Source organism: Nyctereutes procyonoides, unplaced genomic scaffold (genome assembly GCF_905146905.1).
Source record: "Nyctereutes procyonoides isolate TBG_1078 unplaced genomic scaffold, NYPRO_anot_genome, whole genome shotgun sequence".
NCBI lineage: Eukaryota > Metazoa > Chordata > Mammalia > Carnivora > Canidae > Nyctereutes > Nyctereutes procyonoides.
Genome location: NW_026575020.1, coordinates 11927338 through 11941545, shown reverse-complemented (window position 1 = coordinate 11941545; position 14208 = coordinate 11927338). Strand labels below are relative to the sequence as shown.

Below are 14208 nucleotides of genomic sequence, written 5' to 3'. Positions count from 1 at the left end.
CTAGACAAAAAATTTTTTTTTGGTACATAGGACTTCTGTTCATGAATGAAAAGGAAAATGTAAGCAAAATACATTTAACAAATATTTTTTTCTTCACATACAAAATCAAAATCTCTTGACTCACTCCTAGAAATGTCAGTGTGTCAATGCATTTTCCAGCACCAAGTTATCCTTTGTGTCATCAAGAGCGCTGAGAACACATCGTTTCTTAAGAGTGCCCCCTTTTCTCTCTTAGTATTTTCTCTTAAGCTGTTGACACCCTTTTTGCAAGTTTCAATGGTGGTGCTTTCTTAATCTTACCAAAGAATGTCCATGAAAGGTTTTTCAGACAGGGAGCAGGACTCTCTCTTCTCCGCCCCAATGGTCCTTAAATAGATTTGGGACCAAAACATCAAGGTGTTGCAGTTGTTTTGTGAGTTGTCAGCAATAACAAATAGATTGCAAGTGCCCAGGCAATGACAACATCTCTACTGCTGCGTGGTGATAAATTATGACAGACTACAATTGTAAAAATGCATCAGAAATGTTAAAATATGAGAGGAAACAAAGATTGTCTTAGAATTATTGAAATTCCTTCGTACGTACTTCCTAGATAATTGCTCGTGAATGAAGGGAACTTGTGTTACTGTTGTGTAAGGCAACCAAAGTCTAAAATAAATCATCTAAGAAAGAAAGAAATCCCATATATCAAGGAATTATTCCAACTGCCTTTAAATTCTGGAACCAGTCATGAATACTTGATGATGATTATAATTTAATCTAGAGCAGGTTTTAAAACTGGTTTTAAATTATAGGTTTAAAACTGTGAATATACCTTTTCACTTACAATTTTTTTATTTTTTTTTATTTTTATTTTTTTTTTGTTCTACTCACTACTTTTATTCTCAGCCCTGAGGGCCAATGACAAGCTTGGCTGCGGAGAGGGAACTGGGGGTTGGCAGAAAGTGAGGCATCGCTGTGGAGAGGCTGGTTCTTCCTGGGTGAGTGTTGCTGGAGAGAGGGAAGGGGTGGCTCCTCCCCAGCTGAAGAGGCTAGAAAGGCAAGGCCGAAGGGGCAGGAACAGCTAACGTGTTGGGTGTCGGGGAACACTGTCCCCTCTCCCTGCACCTTCCATCTTGTCCATGGGCCTGGGTCTTGGGGCTCCAGGTTGGAGGATGAAATGGGAGTCCGCCTAGCTCTTGGGCCACCTCCTTGGGCCACACACTCCTGACAGATGGGGGCTTGGGCAACAGAACGTTCCTGCATCGTTAAATCTGTACTGTTCTGATATGACCTGTGTCCCAGATGATGGAGAGCCAGGTGCCAGGGTGTTGTGGAAGGAGCTTGGCCCAGGTCCTACTTGGCCATGCCCAGCCCAGATGACAGGTCTTCCATGTCCAGTGGCTCTTTTAGTGGAACCTCAGTGCTCTTCTTCTCCAGGGAGTTCTTGCTCATTTCAAACAGGAGCCACTGATACATCCAGTTCTCAAAGACCTTCCAATCCAGGGTCTCCATGGTGTTCTTAAGGTGTTTCAGGTTCTCTGGGAAGCTCCCCTTCAGCTTTGGGTACACCTTCAGGGGGTCTGCCTCCAGAAGCAGGTGCATCACGTGGTCCTGTGTCATGTTGCCGTACTCGGTGGCATTCTGTGTGGGCCCCTGGGGCAGGCTTTGAATGGGCAGCGCCTGCATCAACATGGGAGTGGCCACCCTCATCTTGCTCAAAGGCTTGGGAGGCTTGGGAAGCTTCATGCGCAGGCTCTCCAGCTGCAGGTTCTGGGAGGTGACCGTCAGCTTGTCCAGCCGGCCCTGCTGCTGGTACAGGAAGTAGGCCGTGGTGGCCTGGCCAGCCAGGAGCAGAGCCACCAGGACAGAAAAGCCTGTGTACAGAGCTCCTCGGCTGCACTTGCTCTCTGGGGCACCAGGGCGCTGGCCCAGCATGGGTAGCTGCTCATGGTTGGAGATGAGGTCGCGCTGGTCTTCCATAGTTCTGGCCTCTGGTCTTCCCCACGCTTCCTGCTGCTGCTGCTGCTGCTGCTGCTGCTGCTGCTGCTGCTGCTGCTGCCGCCACCACCTGTGTGTCTGGGACCCTGAACCCCTGGCTCACCTCTTGAAGTTGGAGCTGAGGAGGGATCTGATTTGTCCACAGGAGGCCACTCCGCCCACCACTTACAATTTTTTTAAAATACCTTATCTATTCATTCATGAGAGACAGAGAGACGGGGGGAGGGGGCGCAGAGACACAGGCAGAGAGAGAAGCAGGCTCTATGCAGGGAGCCGGATGTGGGACTTGATCCCATGTCTCCAGGATCACGCCCCGAGCCAAAGGCAGGTGCTAAACTGCTGAGCCACCCAGGGATCCCCTCACTTACAATTTTATTTTAGAAGTTTACCGCAGTGTACTTTAAATTATCCACTTTTTAAAAGATATGAATATTCATATTTTCAATAGAGTGCCCGAATTTCTTATACATGGAGGATAGAATGCGTTTTATTTTATACAAATAATTTTTTTAACCACGAGAGGGCAGCCTTGTTTAACTTATCAAATTCTCCCGAAGGCCTAGCTGGGCAGCCACTTTCTGGCAGAATGCTTCACCGAATGGGAAGGGAGGGCTCCAGGAACCTCAATCAGCTGTGTTTTTCAGGGGTTTGACTGCTAAAGGCTAGCTGTTCTGAGGGGAAACACAATGATTCTGCTAATTTTATTTTCCTGTGGTCTTATGTTGGCACTAAAACCTGGCACTAGAGTAAAACCTGGTATTCTTTATTTAGCAGGCAGATAGGGGATCTAGGGGAGTTGGTTGTTTGGGAGAATTGACATGTATGAAGGATCAGGTCGCTGCAGGAGGGAATGGATTAACAAAAGCCATGTCTAGGATTTGAAGTTCTGGATGACAAATACAATCTACAGTTGTGCAAACTTTGAAATATCAGTAAAGCCTGCCTGGGGAGGCTACACCATCAGAAAGGTGTGAAGTTGGGGCACCTGGCTGGCTCAGCCGGTTAAATGGTATCTGACTCTTGATTTCAGCTCAGGTCATGATCTCAGGGTCATGGGATGGAGCTGTGCATTAGGCTCACCACTCAGCGAGGAGTCTGCTTGCGATTCTGTCTCCCTTGACCCCTCCCCTTGCTTGTGCTTTCTCTCTTCTCTCAAATAAATAATACAATAAAATCTTAAAAAACATATAAAGGTGTGAAGTTGGAGATGGGTTTAGTAATGGAAGTGGGTCACAATCAATTAGCATAGATGGTTAGGAAGACACGAGAGAATCAAGCTTTATATCTTACATCCTTATTAGATCATTTATTCATTCATTCCTTCACTTAGCACACATGATTAAATTTTATCACACAGAGGCATAGCATGAGCTCCTCAGCTAGTGAGAGAAATGTCTAGTAAATGATAATTGCTATTTAGTCTAAGTGGTGACTAAATGTGTGGACACAGTAGTACCATGGAAGCACAGACTGGGAAGTAACTTTGCATGGAGGATTAGATACCCACATGAATTAAGGGTCTGTGAAGCATAGGGTTAGAGCCAGATCTGTTAGTGTAGGCCTGAGCACAAATAATGCAATGCCCAGGAAGGGAAGGGAGCTCTAGCAAGTCTGGATCTCAAAAACTCTGCCCCTGACTCCCTTACAGGCAGAACTTTTGCTTTTAGAGATTTTCCATCTCTACAGGGGTGAGAGCAGTTACAATGGTATGTCCAATGTCCTTTACAGTTAAAGATCCTTCTATGTCAGCTTTGCTAACTGAGCTATGAGAACATATGGCAACATTCACTTCTTCATTCTACAAACACATAAGGAATCAGTGGTATATGAAGGAGGTAAAATCCAATCTTTGTGCTCCAAGTGCTCACAATCAAGAAAGGAAGAAACTCATAACTTTCTTTTTTAAGATTTTATTTATTTATTTATTTATTTATTTATTTATTTATTTATGAGAGATACAGAGAGACAGACGTAGACAGAGGGAGAAGCAGGCTCCCTGGAGGGGAGCCCGATGCGGGACTCGATCCCGGAATTCCAGGATCATGCCCTGAGCTAAAGGCAGATGCTCAACCACTGAGCCACCGAGGCATCCCAAGAACTCATAACTTAGTGGGCACAGTTAATTTCTTTGTGCAGATGGAAGGAAAATTCACTTTTCGTCATGTCCTGGAATCTAGTGATTATGGTTTTCCCTCATTGGCTTCTTTTCAAAAAAGGATGAGTTTTGGGATGCCTGGAATGGAAGTGGTAGAAATCATAGTATTTCATTTTAATCTCAGGCCCAGGTTGTAAGGTGAATGCTCAAATACAACAACATTAATTTTATCCCAGGGCAAGATAGAAATGCTTTTCAGATCATGTCCTGTTTTGATATTTCTGTATCAGGGCTCCCCAGCATACTTGGAGATACATTCCAATTCATAAAGGGGGGAAAAAGTTACTAAAGAGATAATATAGTATAAATATCACTTTTAAGTGAATTAATTTATATATTATTCACCAAAAAAATCATCTATATGCATTTAAATGTACATCTATTCAGTCTATAGTGTGCATCTGTCCTTAAGGACTTAATTCTGAGCTTCCTTATGGCCTTTAGCTTCAGAATACCTGCTATACTCCTGAGCTCTTCCTGAGGAAACCTATGTACAAACCCTTTCCTTGCTTCGAACACTTGACCATGTTCTAATTGAGAGATCAGGAGACACTTTTTGTAAAAAGCCAGACAGTATATATTCTAGACTTTGTGGGAACTCCTTAATTCTGTCTGCCCCTGGAGTGTGAGGGCAGCCATAGACAATACATCAATGAATCAGAGTAAAAAAAAAAAAAAAAAAAAACAGATGGCAGGCCAGATTTGGCCTGTGGGCCATACTTTGCAGGTCTCTGTTCCAAATCATCTGATGCTACCATTTTCACTAATTAGACTAGGAAAGGGCACCTGAAGTATGGGTAGCAAATCTATTAGCCAGTCTCAAGATAATGAGCAGCCTTGGAAGGAAGCTGGCATGAGATTTTTGAAGAAATCAGTATTTCTTGATAAATGGATGGATGGATGGATGGATGGATGGACAGATGGATACAAAAATTATTACTAGGATCAGCCACACCAGGAGCCAAGAGTACTCAGAGAGTATCAGTAAACTAAAGCCAAAATATTAAAAAAAAACAATATCCATGTAGAGGGTGGAGTAGCTGGTTAATGATACCAATAGTAGAGAATCTGAGAAAATTACCACTTGGTGGTGGTGGGGGGGAGAGTGGCTGTCAAAATTTTGATGCTAATTTCCTGTCAAGACAATGGGTCTTGAGAATTGTGTGTCCTGAAAAAAATCTTACAGCTTTTAATCCATATTCCAGCTTCAGTCTGGCCATTCTTGAGTTCCTGGGGGACTTCTATTATTCTTAGTTCCACATGAAACCTCATAGCTGATTTTTTTTTTCATAGCTGATTTCTTGTTGCTAGAGGTAACCTCAGTGAATCTCTGTTTCTGAGAACTCCAAAGAGCCTAGCTAACACTGTCCTCAGCCTGTACATTGGGAACCAGAGTCGTACGTCAAATATGCATCACCAGATATGGCTGGCTATGTTAGGAGATTTCTCTGTTAACTGTTAGTTTTATACATTTTCTCTGGTCTTTGAATAGAGTAACACTAAGTAAAACTTCCTTGAAAAAGCACAGACATTTTCTCTGGGGGCATTTGACGAGGAACAAGCATGAATGTGTATCCCCTTCAGGCCGTTCTGTGCTGCTCAGTGAGGCATTAGGGCTCCATATGGTAGAAATTCTTCCATGACAAGTCTAGTTTATTCCAGTTGTTGCTTCTTTTGAAGATCTTGGTGAAACCTTTCATATTTCTCACCTGAATGTAGTGAAGGATTTTGGGCTGCCTGGGAACAAGTTTAAAGGAAGGTTACATTATTAATCAATACTCTTTTATGTCCAGTTATCCCTGGCCAGAGATGAGTCCTTCACATCACTCTTAATAGTCCCTGGAATTTAATTCAACCCTTGTCATCTCTGACAGTGTTTTATGGTCCCCTTCTCTGGCTGCCAATCTTAAAATAACAGATTTGGGAAGAAATTTTTGTCCTTTTCTTCCACAAAGTGGGAAAGAATGTACAATTTTTGCAGCCACTCAGGGTAGAAAGGTACTTTATTTTTGAAGGGGACTTGGATTTGTTAACCTATCTTTTTTTCCAAAAGCTATGCTGAAAGATATTTTATTTCTCTGATTTATTCTTATTATTAAGAAAAAAAGTTTAGCCAGTTGTCAAACATTGCATAAAACATGGCACTCTGCTTTTGGAAATTATTTCTTACAGATCTGAGAGTACATTGGAATTATTAATATGAATCCCTTAGCCATCCTCTCTTGAGAGCAGGTGAAAATAGACATCATTACTGTTTTCCTGTTAGGGACCAAACTGCATTAATAGCACACCTAAGATTTGCAAAATTGCCATGTACTAGGCACCAAGGCACAGTGTATTGATAACTTGTAGGTCCTGTAGTAAGCAAGCAGATGCATTTGCTTCCAGTGTATGTAACCACTGCACATCCTGCTTTCACAGAGTATGCCCTGGAGCACAAGCTTCAGAAAATGTAAGAGAATTCTCCATGCACAGAGCATGGAGATCTGAAGAAGAAAACCCAAGTGTGAACAATGAGATATTGGATCCTTCCGAATTTTCATTTTTTTTTCTGTAAGCAGGAGAAATACACGCCCCTGGATTATATTTTGAGTAACAAGTCAGACAGTCAATGCGATGGATTGATGCTCACTACATGGCAGCCTCTGTGAGTCACCCTCACAATGAGGTAACTGATCAGAAAAGGCAGTGTAGGCACCAGCTGATGCAGAGATAGAGGCCTGTGGCATACCCTTGTTTTACATGAAGCTTGTCTTTTCTTTATTGAAAGCTATGTTCCATGCTGCTCACATGGCTGTTTCCTGTCCTAATTAATTTTTGAGCTCTCTGTTGGATTTTAATTACAGACCTATTAATTCATGAGAAGAGTTGACAGATGTTGTAGGTTGGTCATAGCAAATTAATAGGCAGGTGCTGGGTAGAAAGACCTAGACTCTTCGTAATTGACTTCACAGAAAAATTACTACTTGGAAGTAGGAAAGACAACCTGAATACATTTAGTTACCTGGAGTAGCAGTTTTAGAAACTGAGGCTGAAAACACAGATCCCAGTATTGACTTGTGTTTTCCACAGGGTGGGGAAGGTGAGTTGAGGGCATTATAAAGAGGGAATGGGGATGAAATTGGGTTGGGTCACTTGAAAAGACTTGAACAAAATCAGTTTGAATGATATAAACACAATGGAGGCAAAGGAGAGTAAACACCTTGTTTTTAGCAAGATTTGTCTTCAAACCTCAATACAAAACTCTAGAGGGAGCTAAACTATAGAGAGTTCCCTTTTTGGCTTAGTTAAGAACTTAGAACCAAAGGTGGGGAAATGGCCAAATTTAATTTTTTCCCTCCAAAGGCCACTTCCAATTCTGGAACTTTGTCCCATTGCTGGGAGAAGAAGCCATGCCAAGGGAGCTAGAATGTAAAAAAGCCCTGTGCCCCAGTGTAAAGATGTCCCTGTTCTGGCACTGTCCTTGCCCAGCCCTAGGAAAGAAAGGAGAGCATGAGAAGTGACAGAGCTGGTGGGTCTCTTCCCATTTGAAGCAGTCCTGGCCATGCCTAGTATCTGAGGGAATTCTACAGAAAGGGGAGAAAGACTCTGCTGATACAAAGACATTTTAGCACCTGTAAAAATTCCACCCCTAAAAGCATAGCCTGCAGTCTAAGTATGTCATCTGGATCAGCGCTCTGGCTCCTTAAAGGCAGCCCTGTCTTCCTCCAAGCCTGCCTCATCCTTGGGAAGGAGTCAGATGAGGATGAGGGAGAAGAAAGAGCCTTGAGTTGGCTGTCAATACCTGCCTCTATAGGGAAATCAAACCATCCAAGTGCTATGTCTATAAGCAGGATTTCTGTCAACAAAAGCATCCTCTTGGGAGTGAATTGGAATTACACAGAAAGGGATTTAGAGCATTCAAGAAGAACTTTCTAATTAGTAGAGTGGTGAGATTGTAGAATAAACAAAGATACTGGAAAATTTCTTTTAACACCTAAAAGGTAAAGATAAACAAATGCAATAAGTAGTTTCTTAATATCCCCCCTACCTTTTCAACATAATTCTTACCAATCTTTTAAGACCCCCCTGAGCAGAATTAGATGCCCCTTATGCTTGCTTCTAGCCACACATGCATATTTGCATATTTATTATGATATCTGTTCACAGGCAGAGACTGTCATCTATTTTGCTATTAAATATTAGTTGCATTATTTAAAGAAACATGGTGACATTTTAAAAGTGTTATCAAAACAACCGTTCAAATGGAATAAAATGGATTATTTTTCCTGAAAATTTTCAATAATGAGGGTGTTTCTATAGGCAAAGTATGTAATTATAAACCTCAAATATCACTGAGCAGATCCAGTGTTTAATTTTCTCAAATGAAATGGCTTCTTTCCCTTTAACCACCAGCATCCTCATTAGCAGAACATCTCATACTCTTTTCTTCATGACTTGTTATATTCAATGTTATTGCAAAACAAAGCTCTGGATCTTTCAAATATAGTAGCTGCAATAGGTCAGCAAAAGCATTTTTGCCATACCATGTGGGTGACAGATTTTCTTGCTCCCTTTTGGCATTGTGAGTTCCTGGCCACCCCTTTGTACCGAGACTTGTCCTTGCAATGCAAACAATATGCCCTGGTTTTTCAGTCCTATTATAGTCAAATCATGTCATGAAAACATAAATTGTGAGAGAACTGCCTGTAGTAGAGTTGTGCTTTCCACAACTGGCTGCACATCAAAATTACCGAAAGATCTTTTACACCTTGCAGCCTCTTACCTGCACATCAGATCAAGAGAATCAGGGGCTCAGTGCTGGTGGTGGAGGGAGGTCTGGTCATCTACATTTTCAAAAAGCATTTCCCAGGATCCAGCTGTACGATGGATTTGGAGACCACCATACAAGATTACCTTTTGCAGTCTCTCAGTGTTTAGAAATTCTTCATAATGAAAATAAATATTCCCCCACTCCCTGCCCTTCCCCAACCCACCCCAGGTGAGATTCTTGCAACTAATAGTTGCCCAGTTAATAACTACAGAAGAATCATAATCTATTATTCATTTATATTTGGGGGAGGACATGCACTCATTGGGAGACATCTTCAGAAAAAACTGTATGTAGTTTTCTCTAAAATGATCATATAGGGATTAGTACTGAAATAAAGGGGGCCAAGCAAGGTTGGCCAAAGATTTGAGGAGTTGATGGATAGATGTGAAAGCACTACAACAAAGTTTGGCATAGAATAGGTTAATAGATGCTCAATAAATCTATTTCTTTCCTTTTAGATTTCCATTTCTTCCCTGTTCTCCTTTCTCTTCCTCTCTCACTTTGCAGGTATCCAACCCTTCTATTTCCCATAAATACAGAAAACAAAAATACAAAGATATTTTACAAGTCAGACATTACATAATATTAGTTATTATTCTCTAGAATGTAATTGGAGCGGATATATTTCCACTTTTACTGCTCCACTGACTATTCTCTTAATTAGTGCCTAGCAAACTAGCCCCTCTATAAGTTAATTCTCTATCCTTCATGAAAACAGTCCCAATCCTCTGTTTTTCTTGAAGATTAGCAACAGTTCAGCAAAAATCAATCCCTTTTTTCTCTTTGATCCCAAAACACTTTGTACCTCTGCTGTAGAGTTGTCACACTCTGGCTTTTCCTTTAATTATCTAACTGCCTTCATCTTTCCATGTTGATTTCTCTCTGTATATCCTCACAGTACCCTACCTATCATAGGTGTTCAGTAAATGTCATTCTGTTTTATGCATTTATTATAATTGTAATTGGTTAGATTTGGGGGTATTATTTTCTTCTTCCTGACCTGCCTGCTGTATGGTAAAGCTGTCAGAGGCAAATACAGTCTGTCTGACACAGACACTGACAGGGGGTGCAAACCTGCCTCAATCCCAAATGACCTCCCAGTTCCTCCCCATTTCTCTATCCCTCTTCACATAGAGTAATTATATTCCCTTTCTCCATTTCCTTACCTCACATTCTCTCCTCAACTCATTTTAAGTGTTTTTTTTTTTTCTTCTATCACTTCAGGGAAACTTCTTTCATCACGGTTACCAATGATCTAGGATGATCCACTGATAATTTCTTTGTCTAATTTCATTGAGCTCTTGGCAGCATTCAAACAACTGATGCTCTCTTGCCTTTTGTTTTTAAACATTCTTTTTACTTGATTATTTCATGACACCATAAGTATAGTTTCTTAGCCTCTTCCTATTTCAAGATGATACTTTTTTTATGACCATGCTTCTCTCTTAGATCTGTAAATGTCAGAGGCCTGGGGGCTGAACCTTCCTTTCTAATCTATCTATGGACTCTCTCCAGGTGATGTCATCCAATCCCATGGGTTTATATACAATTAATGTACTGATGACTCTAAGTGTGTATCTTTGGCATTTTTTCTTGAAACTTCAGACCCTGATATCAAACTGCTTAATCGACACAGCCATAAACACAGATGTTTAATAGCCATTTCAAAAATAACACCATCATAAGGGGACTCTTGATTTTCACCTCCAAATATACTACTCCTCCACTCTTCTTTGCCTCAGCTAATGGCATCACAATCTACTCCATTGTTTGGGAACCAAATGTGGGTATTATCCTTGACTTCTTACTTTCTTTCATCCGCCATATCAATAAGTTCTGTGGATATCCAAAACACCCTAATCTATCAACTTTTCTCCATGTCCATCCTTAGAGTCATAATCTAAGATTACCCTAATTCATAGTCTTAAAAAGTCTCCTGATTCATTGCCCTGCTTGTACTCTTACATCTCTACATTATACTCTCTGCAAAGCCAAAGAGAGTGATTTTTTTAAAGACACAAATCTGATGATACCACACACTTCTCCCCACATCTTAAAATCATCAATGATCTTTACCCTATACTTTAGACTAAATCTAAATGACTTATCCTGATCTATAAAATTCTATGCACGTATTACATGGATGTATCACAACCACCTGGAGGATCTATTAAACCCCAGAATGTTGGGCCTCACCCCAGAGGTTCTGATTCAGCAGGCCTGGAATACAGGTGGAGAATTCGCATCTCTAAGTTCTTACGTGATGTTGATGCTGCTGGTTTGGGGACCACACTTTGAAAACCACTGTTCCATACACGATGGTTCCTGCTTACCTCTCTGATCCCAACTCTTACTTTCTTGTCTCCTTCTATGCTCCTTCTACCCTGGAGCTCCTTTCCTCCATTAAAACTTTTGTATGAACTGTCTGGTTTTCTCATCTAAATGTAAGCATAATGCTCAGTATATAATGAATGAACCATAAATATCTATGAAGGAATGAATTAAAGTTCTTATTATAGTATATCGCACATTATCTCTCACTCTTTAGCTGGTCCATCATCCTTCTGAGGATGAAATTCTTGAGAGTGGGAATGTATCTTTTATCTTCATATTGACAAGCCGAATGCCTGCCATTTAGTAGGCATTCAATATTAATATTTGCCGATTTTAGTTGTTTCTCCTTTCCAATGTTAGGAAGGAACATTTGCCATGAACTCACGGCTTCTGTGAATTTCCTGACCTCTTTAGGTCTAAGTATGGTTAACCAGTGCTACATGGCTTTGATATGTTGAGGCTAGTTTATACTGGTTCACAAGAGCAACTGTTAAATTTTCAGGAATTTTGGGTCTGGTTGACGTCATATCGGTAGCTCAAAATCAGCCACGGTGGGAGTATTTACAGCAAATGCTACAAATCAAGTATTTTAGTACTGATATTTTTCTCCGTAGTTTTCATCCCCCCATACCCCCCCCACCATTTTCTAATAGCTTCTGGATTGGTCTAAGACTTTAAGAAATAAACATATAATACAAATTGACTCCTGATCTCCAACAGAGTTGTTCCTTAGGATTTCCAAAGGGGACTGGGAGAGAAAGTACCCATTCACTTGCTGATAAAGCTGTGAAGTTTGGTGTTCATTAAGGCTGCTCTACCTTTGCCTTGCATAGTTTGGTTATATCAAGCCAATGGATTTCACATTCCCCACCAGCCTCCCACTCCCCTGCCTTTTTTTTTTTTTTTTTTAAACAAAACTCAAGCTTTTTTGAATGGGTTTTTTTGGTCACTTACATGGTAAAGAATTCTGAACAATCCAGTACAGTTCTTAAAGTTAATATTTTGTTGAGAATATACCTATTGATATGATGTAGCATAGTGCAGGTGGAGTATATTAGATTATTAAACCAGAAAACCTGAGTTGGTTAGAGTGCCAGCTCTACCCATGAGCCGCTAAGTAAATTATCTAACCTCTCTGACCCTCTGTTTCTTCAACTTTAAAATGGGGGTAATACTACCTACTCTGACACCTCCACAGGTTTTCCAAACTGATCAAATTTGACAATAGATACAAAAATGTTTTATAGAGCATAAAGATCTCTATAATAGTATTATTAACCTGATGAAAAAAGGATGGGGTTTGTAAAATGAGTTGATCATTGGAAGCATACTTCTGGTATTTCTGCATGCAACTATAAACATTGAAAGTTTCAAATGTCTCTGGTCATCTAGGTTGTGTGAAATGTATACTAAATTTTAGGAATGAGCAATAATCACAGGAAAACTGGTTCTTTTCCTTAGATACTTATTTTTAGAATAGTTTGTGATGAGAGTTAGGGAGAAAGAAGCATTGGCCAGGGGATAAAGAGAACTTGTTTACCAATTAATATATGACTTGAGACAAGTTAGTGGACTTCCCTGAACCTTGATACTCCCACCTGTACAATGAAGAGTTTGGCCTAAACTCTTCTTTAAAATGCCTTATGGCTCAATACATCAATAATCCTAATTGAGTAGACAGGACACGTACACGTGGACAGACATAAGAATGTTTACAAAGTAATTTACCAGCAAGTACACACAAGCTAAGAAGTATATATTAGGTATTTAGGTGGGTCAACTGAAAGAAGGACTCCATTTGTGTGGGCCAACTCAAGAAAGATATTGACATCTTGATTGATGAGTTCTATACCAATGAACTGTGTACCATAAAACATTTAAAAATAAATGTTCATTATGCAAAACTTAACTGCAAGCATTAAGGTCTCTGGAATAGGTGAACAGATCAAGCAAAATTCTACTTGGTGTCTTCTACTAGTAGTGCCATATACTTTCATATTCATTATTTCACTTAATTCTAGAAAAGTTTAATAACTTACCAAAGGTCACATTCTGCTAGCAAGTAGCAGAAATGGAGATTCAAACACAAATCCTTTGAATCTAAGTTCAGTGCTCCTGCTTGTATAGCAGTAGTGCTTACCTTCACTTGACCTCATCTATTGTATGCAAACAGCTTTGACTCTAGACCCCAAGAAACTGGTCAACTGGCTGTTACCTGATCCCCAACCTCATTTTGGCTTGTATGATTCTTTTACATTTTTAAAAATTAAGTAACATTTCTTGTAACTGCATCTCCATTGTTTTTTCTGTTGCTGACATTCCAGAAATTGGCAGTTGTTGTTTCTCCTGATTTCCTCTATATCAATGGGAACAAATACCCTCAATACACATCTGGATTGCTTGAATAGCTCTCTATCCTTCAATCCCCACCATACCCAGCTGATTCTTCCAATGGCAATTCCTTTACTGTGAAGCATTCTTTTCAATTTTGAAAATACAGAATTAGAGAAAACACTGTTAAGTTTCTTTGTAATATTTTATTCCTGTCTATCTTGTTAGTCTTGACCACATACCCACTCTGCTTTGGCCACTGGAGTATTTCCCTGAGTTGCTACTAATAGATTAATGCACAGTGCTTTATTAAGATGTATGGATGTGTCACCCTAGTACCATGCTAAGCATCAACTGTTCTGGAGGGCAGCTGCAGCTCTTTCCTGGATATGAGTCCCTCCTTGAGCTCTCTGCAAAAGATTAAATGATTAGGCCATTCCACCAGTGCCCGAAGCAGCTTCCTGTCTACCGCTTCATGAGTCCTTTATGGGAAATATTCCATATAAATAGATGGAAATAAACTGAGAGAGAAGTATATTTATCACGTGCCAAGGCAGAGACCCTGCTTTAGAAATCTCAGAAACAATAACGTGAA

The 14208-nt window shown here is 40.4% G+C and overlaps 1 protein-coding gene across 1 annotated transcript; it reads right to left on the bottom strand.

Annotated features, from left to right (window-relative positions):
- Positions 1-858: 858 nt before the first annotated feature.
- LOC129511120 (HLA class II histocompatibility antigen gamma chain-like) lies at positions 859-2114 on the bottom strand. The gene has a single exon (XM_055327644.1). The coding sequence runs from the start codon at positions 1960-1962 to the stop codon at positions 1336-1338; it is 627 nt and encodes a 208-aa protein (XP_055183619.1). The 5' UTR covers positions 1963-2114; the 3' UTR covers positions 859-1335.
- Between the last annotated feature and the right edge of the window lie 12094 nt (positions 2115-14208).

Coding starts and splice junctions, on each gene's coding strand:
- LOC129511120 (XM_055327644.1), bottom strand. CDS start 1,962: ATGGAAGACCAGCGCGACCTCATCTCCAACCATGAGCAGCTACCCATG.